We start from the raw sequence: 23,154 nt of genomic DNA, 5'->3' as shown, positions 1-23,154 counted from the left end.
CCACCACGTCACTCCCAGGAGAGACACATGGCTTGGGCGCACTGTAGGCCCTGCGGTGAGTGCTGCCCGGCATTTTGTCACCCCCCCAGTGGTGACACTTGGGGTGGACTGTCCCCACAGCACCCCCTTCCTCTGCCCCTGATTGGATTACAGTTCCCATCATCCTTGACTGCTGGCCTTGCTGTCTGGGGCTGATGAGAGCTGTAGCCCCAAACAGCTGGATGGCACCTCATTGGAGAAGGCTGATTTAGGCAAGCATCACAGAGGAGGGAAGGGCACACATGGAAATGGCAGGGAGATTGTCTGCAGATTAGGGTGGTATGCTTTGCAATTTGCCAGTGAATATACCAGCCGCAGGCCTCTAGCTGACTTTATTGGAAGGAAAAACAAATTGTTGGCATGATGAATAAATTTACTTTAGTTAACTCATACATCAGAGTGTCTTTTTAAGTGCCCAGTTGCATGCAGTTAATGCTGTATCGCACGAGCACCTTGGTGTACTTATTTTTTCTTCCATTCCCCCTGCTTAATTTAGAATAAATACAAATCCCAATATGAGAAGCTGAAGCACAAGTATGTAACTGTCGCTGACACACCAATCCTGATTAGAGCTAAGAAGGCCTACCTGAATGCCAGTGATGTAAGTATCCAATGAAAATGGGATGGTTTGTTTTTTTTTTATGTGGTCTAGATCTGAATGTAGAGTAATGTTCAGGCAAGCTCTGTGAACTAAACCTGAAACCAGTGAGAATTCTTCCAGAACATTTACTTATTTGGATTATACTCTAGCTCTGTATGGCTTATATACTCATGATGCATTTTTTTTAATATGGAAAAAGGATCAAAAGAGTCAGCAGCCATTAGACAACTATTCATAGTTCTATAACAGTTGTGACGGAGTTCTTCCTGAGAAGCAGTGGCACAGAGGAGTGAGCCTACTGCACATAAGATCAAGTTTCTTTGGTCTGACATTCATATGGAGTCTATTTCTCATTGCCTGTGAAATCTTATATACTAGCATAAAACAAATAATACATAAAAAATCTATATAAATCTGTTTTGACACAAGATTGCTGGGGTAAAAATCAACATCATACTAATTTGTTCAGTCTCTTCTCTCCTCCTCCTGGGCGCTAGGCTGTGGGTTCTCTCGATGCTCCAAGGCAGATTTAGGAGAGGTGGGGGGGAATGCAAGGGGAGGGGGGAAGCCCCATTGAACTGGTGGGAGTCCTTGCACTAGGTTGGTTGAATCTGGCTTCTTGGGTTTTATCCAGCTAAAACATACTCAGAGTAGACTCACTAAAACCAATGGACTTTAGTAATGTTCGCTGGTTTCAGTGGGTCTGCTCTGAGCATGTTTCAGCTGGATGCAACCCTTTCTGTCCACATGGATACTTTTGAGTATAATTGTGTTGGCAGCAGAGAAAGAATGAAGAAATTGGGGAGAGGGGGGAGATAGATAATATGGTTTCTTGATCTGGACTCTTGTCTTGAAATAGACGGGAGAATATGCAAAACTCTGGTTATAATAGAAAGTTAAATAAATGAAAGCTATACATAAATGGGGAGTAGGATTTACATTTACACGGAGCACCATGGAGTAAGCTAGGATTGCTTGGCTGTTTATAATATGCATAAAGCGGACTTGATGGTCTGCTTTTTCTACCTGTCTATTACAACCTCTGAGGAAAAGGTGAAGATAATGTTTGCTACATTTTAAAACTGATGCCTTCGTACTTTTTTGTTTTATTTTGTTTTTATCAGCTGCGCTACAAAGAAACATTTGAGAAAGCCAAGGGTAAATACCACACAGTGAAAGATGCCTTGGATATTGTGTATCACCGCAAGGTCACTGATGATATCAGCAAAGTATGTATATTGGATATATATACACATAAGTATGTATATTGGATATATATATATATATATATAAGTATGTATATTGGATATATATATGCATATCCCTGAGTAATATGCTGGTTTTGATAACTGTAAAATACAATAGATGTACCTTATTTATATATACTATGGGGCACTGGTTATTCTCTCTCCCCACTACTTCAGACTCCTTTACCTCCCCCTTTCTTATACAGTGGTACCTCGCAAGACGAATGCCTCGTAAGACGAAAAACTCGCAAGACGAAAGAGTTTTCCGTTTTTTGAGTTGCTTCGCAAGACGAATTTCCCTATGGGCTTGCTTCGCAAGACGAAAACGTCTTGCAAGTTTGTTTCCTTTTTCTTAAAACCGTTAATACCCAGGGAATCCGTGCTTCGCAAGACGAAAAAACTCGCAGAACGAAAAAACTCGCAGAACGAATTAATTTCGTCTTGCGAGGTACCACTGTATAATGTAAGTACCCCTGGTCATGCCTCTGGTGGATGTGATTCCTTTCAGAGAGAAAGCAGGGGTGACCTGTCTTATCAGGCCTTATAGTCTACTTGACACCTGGTCCTCCTAACACAAAGCCTCAGCTAATTCTGGCCCACCCTGCCTCTTTTTATGTTTTATAGCATTTGTTTCCCCTATACTTTGTGCTCTGGCCCCATTCTCCACCTGAGCTTCTGTCATACTTCCACCTCTTCTGACTGTTTCCCCATGTGTTACATGGATTGGCCAGAAATTCCTACATGCGCTAAGCTCTGTTGTCTCTATAAAGTAGCATAGCTGTGCCAGGACATTCTAAATCCACTTATTGGAAAGCAAGTTCCACTGAACGTTAGAAAGCAAGTCCCATTGCCTCCTTGAAGCTCCTTCAGGAGAAGAGCAGGATAGAAGTTTAACAGATAAATAACACAATGGGAGTTGCTTCTCTGAGTACGCATGTATAGGATTGTACCATCACTGATGTCAACCCTGTTGCTTATTTTAAAAATTAAATGCTTTTTTTGTAGGTGAAATACAAAGAAAACTACATGAGTCAATTAGGAATCTGGAGATCTATCCCAGATCGACCAGACCATTTCCACCACCGTGCCGTCACCGATGCAGTCAGTGATGTGAGTGTGGATCAACTTCGACACTTGGGTATTGCATGTTGACAGCCTTCCAAAACAATAGGCTGCGATGTGTTACTTGAGGGGAGCAAAATGCATTGAAAAAATGATTAATAGTTTTCTACCTTTTGGAGACAGGCTCTCCTGGATCGTTAAACTGAATTCTGAATTTAAACTTCACTTCTATCAAGAATATCTAAGCCACATAATAACAATTTTTTCTACTCTCCTGTAATTGTCTCATGTTGTGGTAAACCTTGCTCTTGTTATTTTGCTTTTACAGTTTAAATATAAGGAAGATTTAACGTGGCTCAGAGGCATTGGCTGTTATGCATGGGATACTCCTGATCTTCTTCTTGCAGAAAAGAATAAGACGCTGTACAGTCCGGTATGTGTGGTTCTATATTGCCTGGTAGCTTAAAGAGGGTGATTTCTCTCTGTCTATTTCCCAACTTGCTCTGCACACATACATTCGATCTTATATTTATTTGAGGTGAGGCACTGCATGCAGGGATGGATGCATGCAAATACAGACAAAAAGTTTGAGACCATGTTTCTGCTTCTTTCTTTGGCGATCACTCGTAACCGAGTAAGATTGTCTTCCATAAACACGGTTTTAACAATGAGTCCGTAAGTGACTGTGGAGGCCAATTCTGGATCCACACGTCCTTCCACAGTGGGAACATAGGTTCCCGGGTGAGAGTTTATCACATTGTGGATTTGCCAAGCATGCCTTCCTCTTAGCATGTTTCTCCCTTGCATCCTGAGTTCAAGTTTCTTCAAAGCCCACGGCACCTTTGGTAAAGGCTGTTCTCCAACTGGAGTGCTCGCAGGCCAGTGTTTCCCAGTTGTCAGTGTTTATACTACATTTTTTAAAGATTTGCCTTGAGACAGTCTTTAAACCTCTTTTGTCGACCATGGTTATAAAGCAGTTCTCTGCTCAGAACAAACAAGATTTGTCATTGGTTTTAACTCTCCACAGCCAACCTGAGCATGCACAGCTTGACTGAACTGCCCAATAACTGCACAGGCGAAAGATCATTGGTATGATAACATATAAAGTGCCCAAGTATCTGGGAATATCTACTGAGGCTCCACGGAAACAAAGGGCAACATTGCAAGATCACACATTACTTTAAACAAAGTATATGCATAACAAGATATGATTGCTAGCACCTCGTTTTAAAAACAAAAAAAGCACTGTGAAAAACCCACTGTGCCTTCTATTTTTGGAGGTGCTATTTACACATCAGCATATCCTTTTATAAATAAGGGATGGTGTCATTTCCCTGGTAATTGAGTCTATCCTCTGCTAAGTCTGAACTGTTCTCTGCTGCAATCCTATGCTCTCTTACCTAGAAGTGATCTCCACTGAATATTAGTTCTGAGCAAATCTGCATGGGATTGCAATGTTTATGTAATTATGAACATAATGAGCTTTAGCAGGTTTTTGGAACACTGTATCATATTCCAGTTTTGCAGTGCCATACAGACTGGCCCTGTCAGATAAACAGATGCAGTTATAGCAACAAATCAGTAAATATCACACTTACTGACATGATAATTACATGAAGTAATTGCAATGTTTCTTTCACGCCTTTACACCTGATTGATTTTTTTTTTATGTATGCTTTTTGTGTTTTTATCACACCCATATAGTGATTAGTTGGTGGTTGTTGTTTTTTAGAAAAAATGTCTTTTATGTCCCTCTAGTGTAAATACAAGGAGTCATTTGAGAAGATAAAGTCCAAGTTCAAGTATGTTGCTGACAGTCCAATTAATAGGCATTTTAAGTATGCTACTCAGCTGGTGAATGAGGTAAGTAGAACTATAGGCTTCTAAATTGCAATTCCATTTAAATTTGTTAGACAAAATAAGAAAGAGAATCTAGGACTGCAAATTCCATTACGTAAATGGGATATATTTCTGATTAAAGCCTCAGGTTTCCATCACGGTGTCCCGTTGTACCAGAAGTGGTTTAGTCATGCTAGCCACACAACCCAGAAAGCTGTCTGTGGAAAAACGCTGGCTCTCTCAGCCTGAAAGTGAGATGAGCGCCACAACCCCATAGTCACCTTTGACTGGACTTAACTGTCCAGGGGTCCTTTACCTTTACCTTTTACCTAGATTGTGGTCTTTACACATAGTACCCTTTCTTTCTTTCTTTCTTTCTTTCTTTCTTTCTTTCTTTCTTTCTTTCTTTCTTTCTTTCTTTCTTTCCTTCCTTCCTTCCTTCCTTCCTTCCTTCCTTCCTTCCTTCCTTCCTTCTTTCCTTCTTTCCTTCTTTCCTTCTTTCCTTCTTTCCTTCTTTCCTTCTTTCTTTCTTATTGTTTTTTTAAAATACAACTACAAGGACAAGAACCATTTAACACTTATCCAACAGTACATCTAATGGTGTTTTTTCTATCCATTGACTTTAGACATAAAGAATAATAAATAATAGCTAGGTCCCAATCTAGACTATATGCAGAACTATAGTATAGCATGTGCATATATTTTATACTAAATTTATGCAAGTGATAAATGCATAGAGTTATAACTATAACTATATAACTATAACTAAATGGAGGGTGGCAGTGCAGGATTTAAAGGGCTTATAGTGTTGTACATTTAAGGCTCCAACCCTTTACGTGATTACTTAGGAGTAAGATCCACCAGCAAGTTTTACGTTTCAGTAATACTTGCACAGTATTGCTCTGTAAAAGCTATTATAGCTCTGTGTTTTCTATTGCCTATATCCGTTCTCCTTTTTATGGTGTTACTCTTTAAGTGGGTGGATTTGTTTAATGGGTTTTTGCATTGATCTCAATGTATCTTTGTGCCTCCACTTTTTCACTTTGCTACTGTTCGATGTGAACAGAAATTGTACAAATCTGATTATGAGAAGAAGAAGGATAAGTATTCCCTTGTGGTGGATGACCCTAGAACCTTGCTGGCCAAATTGGGAGGCGAACTAAGCAGTCAGGTACTGTGACAGAGCTGGCCAGAACACCCAGAATCTGGCTATTGTCACCCTTGGATGACCACTTCTTTACCTGCCTGAAATGCCTGCAGTCAAAGATGTCATAGGTTTTGCCTATGATATTGACAAAGGTTTCCCCTCTGTTTGTATCTGGAACTATCTATACTTTGCCACTCAAAACAGCACAACAGCTTTTTGAGTGAGCCTATCTGTACTTTGCCACCCAAAACAGCATAGCAGCTTTTTGAGTGAGCCTATTCATACTTTGTGATCTCATAAACTATGCACCAATGTACTGTCAAAGTCACTCCACCAAATGTCAGTCGAGTTGCAAAGATAACCTAGAAATGAATGAACTCTGCGCCATTTAGCTCAAAGGCAAAAATGTGCTACAAGGAAAATGGCGTGGAAACCAGATTATTGCATAATGATGGCACCGTAATACTCTCGTTTTTCCATTTTTAAAATTCAGTTCTGTGTCTGTTGATTCTGTTGCCCCTGGTGAATGCTGTGCATTGGTGCAGTTCTGAGAATACACAAATATCCCAAAGGCCTAAATCTCATTGTTCTGGGATCTAGAGCTTTTTTGTAGTTCTTTGTCTTCATAAGTCCTTTTTGTGCTTCATTGCTGTTTGCATGCACAGAAAAAATATAAGGCTAGTGCCAAGTTGTTCCTGCAACATGGATGTAATGAAATTCTGCGACCAGATATGCTGACAGCATTGTACAACACAATTCAGGAGAGCCAGGTAAGTGTGCATAGGATTGTAGGCTTCTTGTTACAAAATTGGACGTAAGTTACCATGTGGATCCATGAAAAGCTCCAATACCAGGTGCATTAGATAGCACTCAAACTCTAGAGGTTGGGATTCACAATCAAATTAAGATGCAAGTATTTGGACATAAAATGGTAAAATTCTGTTGGGCAGGAGAACCCTCTTGATCTGCAGCCAGAGAACCCTCTTGATCTTCCAAGCAAAAGGAAAGATCAGGGTGCCAGGCTGTGTTCTTAATCACATTTACTTAAAAGTAACTTGCATTGAAATCAATGAAATTTATTTGCATGGAGATATGGTTAGGTTTGGAGTGCCAGCCGCCTTCAAGCAAAATACACCGGATTAACTATAACACAGACTGGGTTCTCTGTACCCAACCTATACAAATGTCTTCTTACTTGTGGTACTGATCACCAAGCCCTGCTTAGAGCATTCTTGCCATTATTTTGTATGTGTTGCGATTCCTTGTCCATGCATTTCTTCCCCCTCTTTTACGCATGCTATGTGTTGCCTTGCATGCTCTGTATTTGCATGCAGTGAAAATGAAGCAACATTTGAAAAAGCGGGGTTTTTTGCATCGTTTTTAGACAACTGCTAAGGCTTCCCAATTTTTCTGTAAGCTAGACCAAGATTTTCAGCTGCACAGAATGTTCTGCAGAGAAACGCCCACTTCTCTATTCTCCCATGAATACATTTCATTGCATTACATCATAAATTTTTAAGTCATCGGCATAATCACCAGTAACAGTTTTACATTGCAAAGCCTCCCCACCCCTATGCTACAATTTAAATGTCGATTGGGTGCATGGTTAACCAAAGCTATCTTACTGTTGTATGAGGAGACTAGCCAAAGCTATCTTACTGTTGTATGAAGAGACTAGTAAACTTTACCAGAGTCTCTACAGGGCTGCAATCCACAGTCATAAACTGGTAGAACCTCATTCATCTCAGTAGACTAGGGGTCAGCAACCTTTTTCAGCCATGGGCTGGTCCACCACCCCTCAGACCATGTGGTTGGCTGGAGTATACTTTGGAAAAAATAATGAACGAATTCCTATGCCCCACAAATAACCCAGAGATGCATTTGAAATAAAAGCACACATTCTATTCATGTAAAGACACCAGGCAGGCCCCACAAACAACCCAGAGATACGTTTTAAATAAAAGGACACATTCTACTCATGTAAAAACACGGTGATTCCTGGACCATCCATGGGCTGGATTTAGAAGGCGATTGGGCCGGATCTGGCCCCCAGGCCTTAGTCTGCCTACCCCTGTGGTAGACTGTGGGCTTGACTAAGCAGGGGAGGTGGGGACCCTTCTTAAACCCATTTTTTAAATGCTTACTCACCCACTCTTCTTATTCGGCTAAGTGGCTCCTTTGATTTCTTAGTGCGATTGTAGAGTTTGGGGTTTTATCCACTAGCGGCAAACCCTGCTAGTTTAGTTCCTTTATTGGTTGTGTTTGCTTCCGGCCCAGGGAAGGATGATGCAAAGGATTATCCCATTTTTATCCTCGCATCAAGTCCGTGGGATAAGTTAAAGATGATGACTTGCCAAAGGCCAACCCTGGAACCACATACCTGAAGGGTGTTTAGATACAAGCTCCCATGTCCAAATCTAGTGCTCCAGCCACTGCCCCACACTTGACCTGTTTAGAAGTCAGCGTAACCAAAAGCAAGCTTAACTCCGGCATTTCCATCGTGTGGGCTTGGCTCCCCCCACGTACACAGTTTCGGTTGACTTCTATGACAGCTGCTGGAACAGGCAGGCTAAGGCTAGGACTCTTCTTAAAATGTGCATTTGTGGTGGGGCATTGTTGTTGATTTGCTGTCATTCCCCACCATTCACTGCTGCTTTTTTTTTTAAAAAAAATTCCACAGTACAAATACAAACAGCTGTATGAAAAGCAGAAGGACAAGTTTACATCGATTGTGGATACTCCGGAACACCTGAGGACGACGAAAGTCAACAAGCAAATCAGTGATGTAAGTGTGGAAATTGTCATGACCAATGGGGGGGGGGATGAACAGTATGGTGTCTTTCTGGACTAATCTTTGTGTGACAACAATGGGGATAGCCAGGGTTTGTATTCTGACTGACGGGATGGGAGAGGAAGAGGACAGTAAGAGAAACGCAGCTTGCCAGTTTGGGGTCAGTACCGGTGTTAGGAACTGCGAAGCTGAGGGAAACAGCAACAAGGACTGTCTGCCTAAAAATGCTCAGGCAAATGAGTGAGCTTGGGAACTTCAGCAACCACCAACTGCTTAGTGCTGTCTCCCCCAACCTGGTGCCCTCCAGAAGCTGCTGGACTACAATTCCCATCATCTCTCACTACTGGCCATGCTGGCTGAGGTCAATGGGAGTTGCAGTCTGACAACATCTGGGATGCACCGTGTTATGGAAGATGGATGCATTGTGTGGCTGGGGGTAGATGGGACAGCTCCACACCTATCCAACTCTTCTTCCAAGTTGCACAGAGTGGCGAAATTGGCTTTGTCTAATTTATCCCAACAACCCTGTAAGGTAGGTTAGGCTGAGAAACAGTGGCTAACCCAAAAATTGGTCAATTATCTATGGAGGGATTTGAGCCTGGCGTGTTCCTTATACTAGCCAGTATCCTCTTACACCACCCAACCCATGTTTCCATCCACAATCTGCCCTGACCCTCTCCCTTCTCTCCATTGTAGATAGGAAGCAACTGACTGGGCACAAGTAGCACACCCACATGTGAGAGGTTACATACTTAGTGTAAGAAACAATGTACCATGCTTTCTCCACTGCTCTTCCTACGCTTCAAAGCATACATTAGGAAAGTGGAAAGCTTACCAGGAGGATGCGCTCATGCAGACTTTTGAGTAAAAAGCAGGTCCAGATAAGATAAGTGCCAATGGTTGGAAGCGTTGCAGTCCAAGCCCGATAGCCATGATTGTGATCCTAAACGCTTAGCACATCATCTCTCCCTCTACCACTTCCCACCTGCCGAAGCAGAACATCCCAGTGCTGCCTGTGTAGAGAGTGCTCAGATCGTGAAGGTGAAAACTGCCTAGCTGATTTCCTACTTTAGTGCAGCAATCAAGCATGCAGTTTTTCACCTGGGCAAGACTGTGTGTACCTGGGCAGCATTTGGACATCCCGTCCCACATTTACAGGTAGGGGACAGCTCACTAGGAGATGGGGAGGAACTGTGTGCTTCCTCCTGCCAATGGAGGGTGGGTTAAGGATAGAAGAACGTAAGAAGAAGCCCACCGAATCAGGTCAAAAGGCCCATCACAGTCCAGCATCCTCACCAACCAGTTGTGAAATCCACAAGCAGGACTGGCTTGGAGGCTGGGACAGTGCGCTGGGTGGGTAAGGTTCTGACTGGGGAGATATATCCTCCAATCCAGTCCTGTTCAGCACATCAGTGGAAAACCCATGGGAGTGAATGGGATAGAGGATGGAGCAGGCCTTTTCCAGTTCCTTCAGATAGTCTAAGGTAAACTACAACAATACATATTGTTGTATACATATCTGTTCACTTTGGGTATTTTTTTAAAAAGAAATTAAAATGCTATTTCTAATGACTGCTTGTACCTAACTTGGCCCTTTCTTGCTGCCAGATCCTCTACAAACTGGAATATAACAAGGCCAAACCAAAGGGATATACCACAATCCATGATACTCCCATGTTACTCCACGTACGGAAGGTCAAGGACAGAGTAAGCGATGTAAGTAAACATTATCATTTACCTTGCAGGATGCTGGAGCCAATGGGATAGGACATGACTCAGCTCATTGGCTCCAGCATCCCTACTTTCAAATCTACACTTCAGGTGAGACCAATCGTTCTATATAAACTGTGTCTAGCAAAGTTCCAAATTCATTTTTTGCTCATTAGTCTGTAAGATGATACATATTAGATTTAGTTTGCGTCACTATAAAAGCTAAGCCTTAGACTATTTAAATATAATTCTTTATTTTCAAGGTAGCTCACATTTCATAGCAGTGTTTATAAGTATGGTTATTTGCTGTAAGCCAATACTTGTTGAAACAATAGATTCATGGTAGGAGAATGAATGAATGAATGAATTTATTAATGAATTTTCTCATATTTACACATTATTTACCACTCAGATTGCTTACCTTTTTATGGGGATTAAGAGAAAGGCCCATAGGCTTACGTATTATGGGTTGGTACTAGACTTTGCATCCACCAGCAGGAGCAGGCTCTCCCATTTGGCAGAAAATTGGAAGTGACATTTGCCAAATCCCTGTTTCTCTCCTGCAGCTCACAACACAACCCTCATGCAATTCTGGTGGGCTGTGGGGAACCTTCTGGAACAGTGTGGGAGGTAGGGCTGGCAGTGGAGGAGGACCCTTAATGCAGCGAAGGTTGTTCTCTTAGGGCAAATGGGGCTCCACTGCTCAGATGTTCACTAAATTCAGTGCCTCCTTGGACCTACCAGGGCAGATTAACACAATTTTCCCTGGGGTGATTTCTGTTTAGCCGTGTAAAGAGATGTGCAATGTTAACCTTCTTGTTCTTTCGACAGCTGAAATACAAAGAAGTCTATCAACAGAATAAGTCTCACTGCAACGTTGTACCGGATTCCGTTCATATCAAAGCTGCCAAGCAGGCCTACAAAGTAAACAGCAATGTGAGTCCAGTGCTATTGTTGCCGGTGACTAAGCCTTACAAAGGAAACTGAGGGAGTAGGGCTCTCAGGTCCCACTCTGCTGAGGCCTCTTTCGGTGCCTAATTTCCATACGCTTACGGAAACTCCTAGCCAGATCGGATGAGGCAGTGCATCTCATGCCAACTTTAGATATGTGTGGGATAGAGAAATGTCCACCCCCATCCCTTTGGGCAGAGTACAAATTGTAGGTGGTGCAAATTCCCAGGTTCCAACTTCCTGAAAGAGCCATGTATGAACAAACCATCCTTTTTAACATGCTGTATTCCTGACAGCTAAAAAAATGTGGTCGTTCCAAACATAAAACCCACTACCTGTTTAATCTTTTGTCTTTTAAGGCTATGCCTTTTCCCATGCTTGTTCCACAGCAGTACAAGCAGAGCTAAAATTCTGTAGAAGAGCAAGAAAAAGGCAGATATGGATGGAAAAGTAGAAAGTGGCAGACCTGTTTGTCTGCAGCCTTGTACAGTCCGCAAGCCATGGCAAACATAGCCCACTCATTATTATATATTGTGGGGGGGTTTTTTGCGCTCCCAGCCTACTGGTAAAAATAGGAGATTTATCAACTGCTCAGCCTTGGATGGCCAACATAAATGGCTAAGGGAAAGTGAAACTTTATGGGGAGTGTCAGAATTCCTAGACATAAAAGTTTGCATCTGCACCACCCAACATTTAGTTACGTATTTATTTTTGGGAATCAAAAATATCCTTTTCACTCTTGTTTTATGGTGACCCTTTTACAAGAATGGCTTGAGTCTATGTTTACATTGTTTATCTATTTCTCTTTGAACAGCTGGATTACAAGAAGAAATATGAAGCTGCCAAGGCTCACTGGCACTGGACTGTGGACAGACCGGACTTCATCCAAGCTGCCAAATCATCTTTGCAACAGAGTGATGTAAGGAAACTAAAACCACATGCACCCATTTTATTTCCTGACATAGCAAGGCATACCTCTGGTGCCATAGGCTGCACTTCTGACACTTTTTATTCTCCTGTTTCTTTGTAGTATGATTACAAATATGACCGAGAGTACTATAGAGGATGCAAGCTATCCGTAACAGATGACAAAAACACAGTGTTGGCTTTGCAGAATGCAATCTTGGCGAGTGATGTGAGTATTCTAAAATCCTTTTAATGGAAGCTTCCCTACCACCACCCCTTTTTAAGTCTTGGACACCCAGATCAGCATGTAAACCTTAGCAAATGATTGTACTTTTCTAAGTAGGTGTGGCAAACCAATCACACCGAGAAACATTTTCAGCATTGGATAACAAAAGCACCTTTTAATGTCAGGTTCAGTTCTGGTAATAGTGGTAAGGAAAGAAATAACTACCATGATTTACAGGGGTCCTCGAATTTCCTGTAGCCTTTGTAACCAGCCCAAGTCACTGCCTTCTTACTAGTGCCTTTCTGGGCTCTGGATGTACTTCAAACATCTCCAGGGCCCAGCACAATTGCACTGTTAATGCCATCCAGCGCCCCCACGCCAAACTGGTTGAAGGGCATAGAGTTGTCTCTGCCACAATGAACATCACCAGGTCTCAGTACAATGTCAGGAAATCCACCACTCTTCTCTCATACTGGTAGAAGGGCAGAAATTTTCCCAGACTGTGTTCGGACTTTAGAATAGAGTCCTCCAAAGCTCTCCAATAGTTAATGCAAAATTTGAGCTAGCTTTTGCCTTTCTGTAGTCCAGAGAAGGATGGAGACTCACACCAGAATAAAACACATGCCCATCAGCGGCGAGCCCATTTGTGTAGCCCTGTTTATTATACACTGCTTGAAACTAATACCTTTCCATTTCATTTCCCAGTTAAAATATAAAGAGAAGCATAACAAGGAAAGGGGAACTATCCACCCAGTTCCAGATACTCCTCAGATCCTTCTTGCAAAGACTGTTAGTGCTCTCGTGTCTGAGGTAATTTATTATTTATATATGTATGTATATAATTCTCCAGTTTTCAGCATTTATTCCTTATTTAATACATATTACTTCAATAACTGTTGTTTCTCTTCATCACCAGAACAAATACAAAGAACATGTTAAGAAGCACCTGCCACATGGCTCCTTTACAAAATTGCCAGAAACACGAGACACTGTTCATGTCAAAAATGTAACCAAGAATGTCAGTGAGGTAAACTGCTTTTGCATTACTATAGTCACATCACCGGTTGAGTTGACGCTTGCATTTGTTTTGTTTACTCGGTGAGGGAAACTGTTGTTTCTCCACTATAAATTATACTTCATGCCAATTAAGGCTTACTAAAAGGGTGCTGCTCCATGTTCACCAGGGCTAATGTTACTTACACCAGCCTGTTAGCTCACATAGTTAAATATCAGCATAAGTTTAATAACGTGGTTGTACAGAGTTTCTGAAATTGTGTGTAGATGGAAGCTTAGCGTGTTGAAAAAGAGAGAGAATGCCTTCAAATATATTTCTGCAGGCTGTCAAATCTGGAAATTGTTTCTTCTGATATGAGTTTGCATGATCCATGCCTGTTTGAATGAAATGTTGGTAAGGGACTTGATTATGAACATAGGTTTTGAAACGCTTTACAAATTAAAGAGTGTGGTAGAAATGAGTGGCAGTGGTAGTGGCTGAAGAACTATAACAGTGTGTGTGTGTGCGCGCGCGTGCGTGCGCAGAATTGGGTTCATTGCAGTTAATTCTTTCTAGTCATTTTAAAATAACTGTAAATAAAATATGGATGCAGCAATTGAGACATAGGTTAAGTAATTGCTTGGTGCTTGCCTCCTATGATTTTGGGTACGTGTCCCATCTTTTATATTCTTCCAAAGGGTTCCCCAGCACTCAGGAGCACGGGGTTGGTGGAGGAAGGAGCAATCACTGAAGATCACCTTGATCTTTGTTTGACTGACGAAAATCTCTGCTGGATTAAATAGCCATAAATCATCAGGGGAACACCCATTCAATGCAATATCTGTTTGTTGACAGCTGTAAGCAAAGTGTTTTTGACTGATGGGCTTTCCACATCGGGACCAGTCCTTACAGTCAACTTTATTCTCATTTATGTAGCTGCCCTTTGAATCTCTCCCTCTCTCTTTTTAATGTGGAGAGTTTCTGACCGTAGAGGAAAACTTGCAGCAGATCAGGAAACAAAGCTAGTTAACCTACAAGTGCATGTGTGAGCGCCCACACGAATGCGCACCTGTCTTCCTTAAGCGCAGAAGTCATCACCTATGTTTCTTATTATAAATGTCGGCAAAGTAAGCCTCAGGTGAAGAATGTGTGACACAACTCTTTTCTGTTCCGAAACAGACAAATTATAAAAAGAAATTCCACAAGGAGAAAGGCAAGTCAGACTATTCAATCATGCTGGAGCCTCCTGATGTGAAACACGCCATGGAAGTTGCAAAGAATCAGAGCACTGTAAGTTGTTCCTCCAGTTGTGTCATTAAAACCCTGGATGGGCAATCTAAGGAATAATCCTTTCAAAGCCATGGGCCATAGGAGAAACACACGTTGACATGGGTGGCTGTAGCTTTTCCATGCCGACTTTGTTTCGTTACAGTGAAACGTATGCAGTTTTTGCATGGGTGGTGGGCATCAACAATAGCTCTGGTGAAAACATTATCATCAAGAGGATCTTGTTCTTTCCTTAAAAAGAAAACACAACAGTAACTGCTTCTCTTTATCCTTGTGTTCACCTAGATCCAATACAAAAAGGATGCCAAATCCAAGCTCCATTACACTAGTGTGGCGGATCGCCCTGATATTAAGAAAGCCACCCAAGTCTCCCATTTAGTCAGTGATGTAAGTACTTTATCAGTGTAACTGTTCAGCAACTTGTGGCAATATGACAGCATGCATATAAATAGTTTCATTTCAGTATGTAGAAGCCAGAGGGGGGTTTTGTTTTTGTTTTTTTAACCCCTTGACAATTCATATATTTGTCTTAGATTGAATATAAAGCCAAAGCTCGTGGAGAAGCTGGTTTGGGAGTCAGCATGCTTGGACGTCCAGATATTGAACTTGCCAAGGAGGTGTCCAAACTTACAAGCCAGGTATGAACAGGTGGCTGCTTCAACTTATAACCATATGGCATACATTTTCTTTTGCAATTATTTTGATGTAATGTTGACTTTACAGATAAAGCAGCTTTAGAGATAATTTATTTGAGATCGGGGTGGTTAATATTTTCTGGCCAAATCTTCCAGGGCTGTCTGTCAATCGTGGTTGTGGCCACCTCACCATCTCATATGCACATAAATATGCGGTACAAGCAAAGAGCCCAGCCCCCCTCCACTGTTCTGTACAGATCCAATGAGGGAGGAGACTATTTCCTTATCTCTGGTCATCCAATCATCAATCTGATATCTGGGGAATGGGCAATTTGCATCCACATCCGGGTGCTGGACTTTGGTGTATGTACTTCAGTATCTCCTTGTTTCACTGCTGCCACCAAAGCCTCTCACCCACCCCGTCCCGAAAGTTAGTGAAGTCAGGAGAGCTTGTGTCTCTTAATCTCAGGATTGTGGGTTTGAGCCCCATGCCGGGCAAAAAGATTCCTGCCTTGCAGGGGTTTGGGCTAGATGGCCCTCGTGGTCCCTTCCAACTCTACCATCCCTGATCAAGCTTTTGACCTAGGGGCTTTGATTGTTTTGAAAGGTATTGATGGCCTATTGAAGTCTGCTGTGGTACGTGGATGCTATGCTCTGTGTATTGTGTCCCTGTGTAGGTGAGCTTCCTATTTAGCTCACTGAAGAGACAATTACTGTGCTGAAAGCACCCTTTACACACAGGGAGCTGCCTCATCCATTATACTGAGTGGGACAGGAACTCCTTGTGTATTCAGAGTCTCTGTTCTCACAAAGTAGCACTGATGAGCGAAGTAATCCAGATTCGTGTTTCCATGGGCCTCGGCTTTTCCTTCCTTCCTTCCTTCCTTCCTTCCTTCCTTCCTTCCTTCCTTCCTTCCTTCCTTCCTTTCTTTCTTTCTTTCTTTCCCTTTCTCTCTCTCTTTGATTTATATTACTTTCTCTCTCTCTTTCTCTCTCTCTTTGATTTATATTACTAAACTCTTACCTTGCATTTAAAATGATTTATATCTGTTTTGAATACAATGGAACCCCCCAATCCCCCACAAAACCCCCCAAGGGTTCATCTCATCCTTTACATCACCAGTATTGTCTGAGCCAGAGCAAAAGATGAGTGAATAAGGAGGTTGGTTGTGGTGAAGAGAGGTTCAGTGGGTGCCCTGCTAGAGTGCTGGCCCTTAGCAGATTCCTGACCATGCCAAACTTTGATCCTAATTGCCTTTCTTTAGCCATAATAACAATGATTTCAATGGGAACCTGAGGAATGCACTTCCCATCTTCCCTGACCATTGCCCATGCTGGCTGGGGGTGATAGGAACTGGAGTCCAACAACATATGGAAGGCACCGGGCTCCCATACCAATGACCTGAAACAATTTTTGTGTTAAAAAACATGCCGTAAAGGTTTGGTCATTTGCTGTGTACTGGGAGGCAAAATGTTTCTTTTTATTGTCTTCTCTCCAGTTATTCCCTTATCAATTTTCTTTGGCAGACATTTTAATGTTTGTGCTGTTATATATTTCTATAGTGAGGGTAGCAGCACTGGACTTTCCCCTCAGGGAAAGTACTTCAAACAACGTGTTAACTTTTTGCATTTTGGTGCTAGCGTATGCCTCTTTCCTCTCTGACAAACACTGACCGACTTCACTTGGTGCGTTTCTGACCCATGCTGCTTCCCACGAGACTCCCTGCCCCTACAAAGACAAGAATATCACCGGCTCTTCTACCTCAGCTTCTTGCTTTGTCCATCTTGGAGGTTTGCCATTCTAATCTTGCTATCTTGCTACGCTTTGTAGGCAGAATACATCAAAGGACGCATGAGGGGCCATGGGGCTGCATCATACGACACGCCCATGATGAGACACGTTAAGAAAGCTAATGTCCTAAGTAGCCATGTAAGATGGATTTTAAGCAGCTCTCCTACGCTGCTACCAATTTCATGAGTCTCTCGCTAGAGTCTATATTCTTGGCACAATCCTAAGTGTTCAAGGCACTGCTTCTATTTTTTTATTTTTTAAAAAGAACATTAAAACCTTGTGAATTTGTGAGACCTCCCCTTTCTTCCTTATGCAAAGTTCTGCTTGGGAATTTGTTCTGAGAATGTCTCGGCTTCAAGAAAAGGCTCGAGGTGCCCAAAATACATGAAAGTGGGGAATTTAGTCAAACATTTACACTGGTGGTGCTGTGGGTTAAACCACAAAGCCTAGAACTTGCTGATCAGAAGGTCGGTGGTTCAAATCCCCGCAGTGGGGTGATCTCCCGTTGTTTGGTCCCTGTTCCTGCCAACCTAGCAGTTCAAAAGCTCGTCAAAGTGCAAGTAGATAAATAGGTACCGCTCCAGCGGGAAGGTAAATGGCGTTTCCGTGTGCTACTCTGGTTCGCCAGAAGCAGCTTAGTCATGCTAGCCACATGACCCGGAAGCTGCACGCCGGCTCCCTAGGTCAATAAAGTGAGATGAGCGCCGCAACCCCAGAATCGGCCACGACTGGACCTAATGGTCAGGGGTCCCTTTACCTTTACCTATATGACATTGGTGGCAATTCCTGAAGCATTCACTAGTTTTCATGTCAGTGTGTTAAGAGCACAATACATGCTCTCTCTCTATATATATATGGGGAGTGGGGAACTATGGCAACTATCTGCACTTGAATACAACTGTGCACTCTGCAGTGTGCTTCCTCCCCAGTTCATATGCACAGTCAGTTGATGTAGAATGCTGCCCATTCTACAGCATTGTTGCCCTTAATTAACTGAGAATATATCCTGGAACATTCCCAATCCTCTCTAGGATTGCAGAGGAAGAGCAGTAGCAGTGGACAAGCTGTTGTTCAGGGAAGCTAGTTCATCATTACTGACCTTCTCACTAAGAACCCAGAGTTTCTTGAAACAGAATAAGCTTGTCCACACATTGCACTGAGCACAGGTACGAGCTCTTATAGCTCAACTGCTGCAGGTACACAAAATATGCTCTTGTGGAATGCTGCATGTAAAAAATTGTATGAGTGAACAGCTCAGCTATTTCTGTACACAGTCCTCAAAGTCTACATTCATTGAATATAACAATGTGGACACCCCTATTAAAAGCCACCAATTTAGGGAAAAGGCTTCTGATGAATTACCTTCAAACAAATTCCGTGAACTCTTGCAAATAGCTCCTTAACTACTGTTATTTGCGGACAGACATTTTCAGATGATTCTTCACTCACTCTCAAATGGTTTAGAAAGTAAATGACATATTTGCACCAATTTTCTACAGGTTATGGACAGAAATTTCATAAGGAATAAAGGGGGATGCTTTTATTTCCCATTTCTCTTTGTGATTGTTGCATGGGACAGCTGCATGTCAGAGAAACCGTCTTTTTCTACTTGTGAGAAACAGCAGGAATTTGCCATGAAAACTGTCAAAACACCATCTACACAGTGTCTTTTGTCATCTCTGTTGTCACTGCTACTGATACTCTTGTATACTGTGTCTTATGGTTTTGTTGCTGCTTTTTGTTTTAATATTGAAACAAGTCCCCCTGCCTCTTGTTTTTTGTTCATTATCTCATATCCATTAACAAATCTTGTTTAGCAAGTATGGAATCCTGATGGAAATCGCAAGTATTAACGAGAGACTTGCATTTTGATCTAGTGGGTCCTCACAACAAATGTCAAAGTGCTTTTGAAACCCACAGAGTATTCTAAGAAAGTAGCTTGTGCCCTGTGGAGCCACTATTCATTCAGAAATCAGACACAAAATGCATCTCTGAATTGTGGTGGCCCATAATGGTCCCCACCTACCTGTAATACGTCATTTGTGTTTGTGTGTGTGTCTGTGTCATTGTAGGAAGAGTCTTGTCCTTCTCAAGAGCCTCAGTGCCCAGAGTGTCCTGCATTTTTTAAAAAGTAAACATAAACAGCGTACTTGACTGTCACTTGAATATTGACCCCTGGCATCTTTTGTCAACCCATGTCCAAAAGATGAGGCTATCCAGCATGAAGGATACAGGGTTGTGTGGATAAAAACATGCCAACATGTTTTAGACATCCAGAATCGTGGAATGGAATTGAAATCTGCACTGCAGCATCTTCCAGTTTTCTAACGTTAAACTTTTCTTCTTTTCAGCCATGTGCATTGCTCCCTAGCATGACCTATTCCTTTCATCAGTTACGTCAATCAGCTCTTGCCCAGGGGTGGGGTGAAGATTGGGTGCCATCCATGTAAAATTAAGCATATCAAACCATTGATTTCAATGTGAGAGGGCTAAAATAAGCTCTCGTTGAAATCATTTGGAATCCAGGTGCTTAATTTTTGCTGGTTCATGCCAGGATTTGTATAACTGCTATTTTTTCTCTCTCTCTAGCAAATGACTAATATCTTACCTCTTCTTTTATGGAGTTGCTTGATAATGAAGCTTTTCAGTCTTAAGAACCTTGCTCTGTGTACTTTGCACACTAACAGTGCAAAGTAGTAGTAAGCAGTAATATCCCCTGGCAAGTTCTTCAACTGAAAACATGGTGAATCTGTTTATTCCTCCATTAGAATGAAAGTAACCAAGCCGCATTTGCTCACTTCAGTTGTCAGGCAGAACCAGACTGTCCATCAGAGGACATAGGAAAGTCATTGTAAATAAAAGTGCATTGTAGTAGTCTGCTGAATTCTAGTGCTGAGAGAATAGTGCATCTAGCAGGACCTTTATACTCTATCATGAACATGTCTTTTTATTTAAAATCACAGTCTTTTGCAATTTCTCTTAAAGCCAATAGTTATCAGATCAAATGCAACTGCCTCTTAGATTAGGCAGTGTATTGGTAGAACATTGGGCTCCAGTGTAGCAAACCTTGGTTCAAAACCATGCTGAGGTGTAAATTTACTGGGCAAATTACAGTCTCCGTCAAATTTACTGGGTGTAAATTTACTGGGCAAATTACAGTCTCCGTCAAACCTACTTTCATTATTAGTAAAGAAACAATGATTTGAATGCACTAATAACATGCAACACCAGATGACGCCAGAGAGCAGGAAATCTTTTCATAGGGGTTTTTAATTTTTTTGTTATAATGATCTGACTTATTTATAGTGGTTTTTCCCCTGTGTGTAGATCTACCCTGAGACTTGAATGCTGCTCAAAATCCCTTGGAGGGAAGGCAGGAAAGAAATATTTAGAAAGTCAGGTGTTTCTATTGCCCTGTATCAGGAAACACCCATTTTAGGCCACAGAAAAATGCACAATGCAGTCATAATTTAGCTCTTGTGTCTCTTGATAGCCATGCTGCACACACACAACAGTCAGATTCCCGCCCCCCAATGAATGAGTCATATATTTCAAATGTGGAGCTGAAACACAACTACTGAATGAAAGACGCAACATGAAATCTTGTAAATGCAGTGTGTACCAAGTTCATTGCTGCATCACGTGAATTTTCCTGGTCTTTGTTAATGGTATCTTCTTTTTCAAAGAGGTCTTATGGCTTGCATTGTTCTACCTGTCTGCTTGCAATCGGGATCAGTTTTGACAATGTGCACTCTTTCTCCCTTGGCACCAGACAAGCTAATATTCGGGACCTTGTTTTAACGCTTGTTCCTCTTGGAATTAGATCAAATACAAAGAGAAGTTTGACAAGGAGAAGGGCAATAAGCCGCAATACGACCTGAAGGAAGCCAAGATCTACAAGACCTTAAAAGATGCCCACCACATCGCTAGTGAGGTATGTGTGGGCCTTTAGTCCAGTAGTTACTGTTAAGTTGTGGGTGAACATATCAGACGACACAGCGATTCTTCAAACAGCTCTTGTTTATTCAGAGGCCAGAACAGAACTGATCTGAAGGATTCAGTCAGCCTGCTTATATAGAGCTCCAGTACAACGTAACTGTAACAATTTTCTAAAACTATCCAGTTTTCTAAAACTTCTTGGGCCATCACTGAACGTCACTTTCGATCCCTTATTTGCATAACTATCTACAGTATTCTCCTGTTGGCCCAGGGTGAGAACTTCAGTACATAACAGTTACCAACCCTTTTCAGGCTCATGGGCCCATTTGGAAAAGCTTATGAGTATCACCACATAATGGCAGCTGGGAGACCATGGCTAGTCACAAAATGGCTGCCTTGAGGGGTGTAGCTAGTCATAAGGGAGAAGCAGCTTGCCCATGAAACCGAGTATGAGGTAGAACTGGGAGTTGAGCCCCTGAACATAATACTGGCCGAAGGGAGGGATATTATTATTATTATATATTAAATTTCTATACCAACCTTCATCTGAGGATCACAGGGCAGTTTACAATATAAAAATACAAAAATACATGCTTTAGTATCAAACAACATCACACACACACACACACACACACACACACACACACGGTTTGAAAGGCCGCAGATTGTTTAATTAGCCAAAGGGCTAGGAGAAGAGGAATTTTTTTGCCTGGCACCTAAGGTTATGTAATGAAGGTGTCAGGCAAGCACATTCCACAAGCAAGCACAACCACAGAAAATAGTGATGTTGAGTTGTCATCTTCAGCCATCTCCTAGCCTTCTTGGGCCATGTACCTGAATTTCCCTAACGGAACATATGCCTGGCAACTTTGTGACAAATCATTTAAGGAACATTTGCAGTAATTCAGATCTCATTAGCCATCTCTTGCCCAGGGCCCTGCCCCCACAACATTTTGATGCAAAGTCTGACTGAGTCCTGTTCCTTTTTAATGCGTCCGATTTCTAAGTGTTGCTTGCCTTTTCCTTTACTGCGTTTCTTTGAACTTCCCCCATCAGATTAAATATAAGGCGGACCTGAAGAAACTTCACAAACCAGTGACAGACATGTCTGAATCCCTGTCGATGCATCATGTCTTGAACACCAGCCAGCTAGCCAGTTCTGTAAGCCTCTTAAGCTCATCTCAGACCATATTCACTTTAGCATTTCATCCATCTGCCTTTCTGAGATAATATCCGCTAACAATTTCTGTAACAGCTTTCCTCCTTGACTGTTCCTAGGAAATCACCTGGTAGTGATCTTTCTTCTCCCTTGCCTAATGAGTGTTCCTCATGCGGACTACCAGCATTAATACCCCTAGTCTCTCAAGCATTTTCTATTAGCTATAGAACTGCTAATATTGTAAAACCTCTAACCACATGTAAATGGCGCTTTTTTTTTGCCTTTTTAACTTTCCTTTTTGACTAACAGGAATACCATTTTCCTCCTTTTGATTTCAATATTTTTTGTGCTTAATATTATTTCAACATACTTCTTCTTTAAAGTTTTTAAAACCTTTCCAAAATTAATTCTGCTTTTGCTGAACTTTTATCATCCTGCTGTTAGACCACAGAATGATGAATATGCTAACAAGAGAAGAAGATGTGGCGTTGTCTTCCATTTTAATTGTACCATATATTCACTATATTTCTTTTGTTCTTCCTTCTTTCTTTTTGGGGGGTTTTCTTTTTATTTACTTACAATATTTTGTTCCTTCTTGCATAATATTGCAAGGGAAAAGTAGCTATCACAAGTGCTTCGGCATTAGTCTGAGATTTTTTTTCTCTCCCTCCCCCACCCCTTTATTTATTCCTTTTTCTTCTTCTTCTTTTCCTTTTTAAAAAAAATGCTTTGGGTTTCTTGTTTTTCTGTTGAAATGGTTGGATCGGCTGGAGCTAGAAAGCTGATCAGGTTAGGCCTTTTTGTTATTGAGGTGGTTTTTGACACCTTC

General features: G+C 41.8%; 1 protein-coding gene across 50 annotated transcripts in view; it reads left to right on the top strand.

The window, feature by feature from the left end:
* NEB (nebulin) overlaps positions 1-23,154 on the top strand; it is a 153,449-nt gene that overhangs the window by 104,733 nt on the left and 25,562 nt on the right. For 45 of the 50 annotated variants that reach the window (XM_081927807.1, XM_081927808.1, XM_081927810.1 and 42 more), the window contains 19 exons: positions 536-640; positions 1,765-1,869; positions 2,893-2,997; positions 3,278-3,382; positions 4,708-4,812; positions 5,855-5,959; positions 8,616-8,720; positions 10,335-10,442; positions 11,268-11,372; positions 12,202-12,306; positions 12,418-12,522; positions 13,225-13,329; positions 13,436-13,546; positions 14,693-14,803; positions 15,086-15,187; positions 15,334-15,438; positions 17,267-17,365; positions 21,051-21,161; positions 22,223-22,327. In XM_081927807.1, the coding sequence (XP_081783933.1) occupies positions 536-640; positions 1,765-1,869; positions 2,893-2,997; positions 3,278-3,382; positions 4,708-4,812; positions 5,855-5,959; positions 8,616-8,720; positions 10,335-10,442; positions 11,268-11,372; positions 12,202-12,306; positions 12,418-12,522; positions 13,225-13,329; positions 13,436-13,546; positions 14,693-14,803; positions 15,086-15,187; positions 15,334-15,438; positions 17,267-17,365; positions 21,051-21,161; positions 22,223-22,327 (2,007 nt within the window). Of the gene's footprint in view, positions 1-535; positions 641-1,764; positions 1,870-2,892; positions 2,998-3,277; positions 3,383-4,707; positions 4,813-5,854; positions 5,960-6,600; positions 6,706-8,615; positions 8,721-10,334; positions 10,443-11,267; positions 11,373-12,201; positions 12,307-12,417; positions 12,523-13,224; positions 13,330-13,435; positions 13,547-14,692; positions 14,804-15,085; positions 15,188-15,333; positions 15,439-17,266; positions 17,366-21,050; positions 21,162-22,222; positions 22,328-23,154 lie in introns of all 50 variants that reach the window. The other 5 variants (XM_081927821.1, XM_081927825.1, XM_081927787.1 and 2 more) reach the window with 3 other exon arrangements.

Source organism: Podarcis melisellensis (genome assembly GCF_964234715.1).
Source record: "Podarcis melisellensis genome assembly, chromosome: 1".
Taxonomy (NCBI): domain Eukaryota; kingdom Metazoa; phylum Chordata; class Lepidosauria; order Squamata; family Lacertidae; genus Podarcis; species Podarcis melisellensis.
This window is presented reverse-complemented; position numbering and strand designations above follow the sequence as displayed.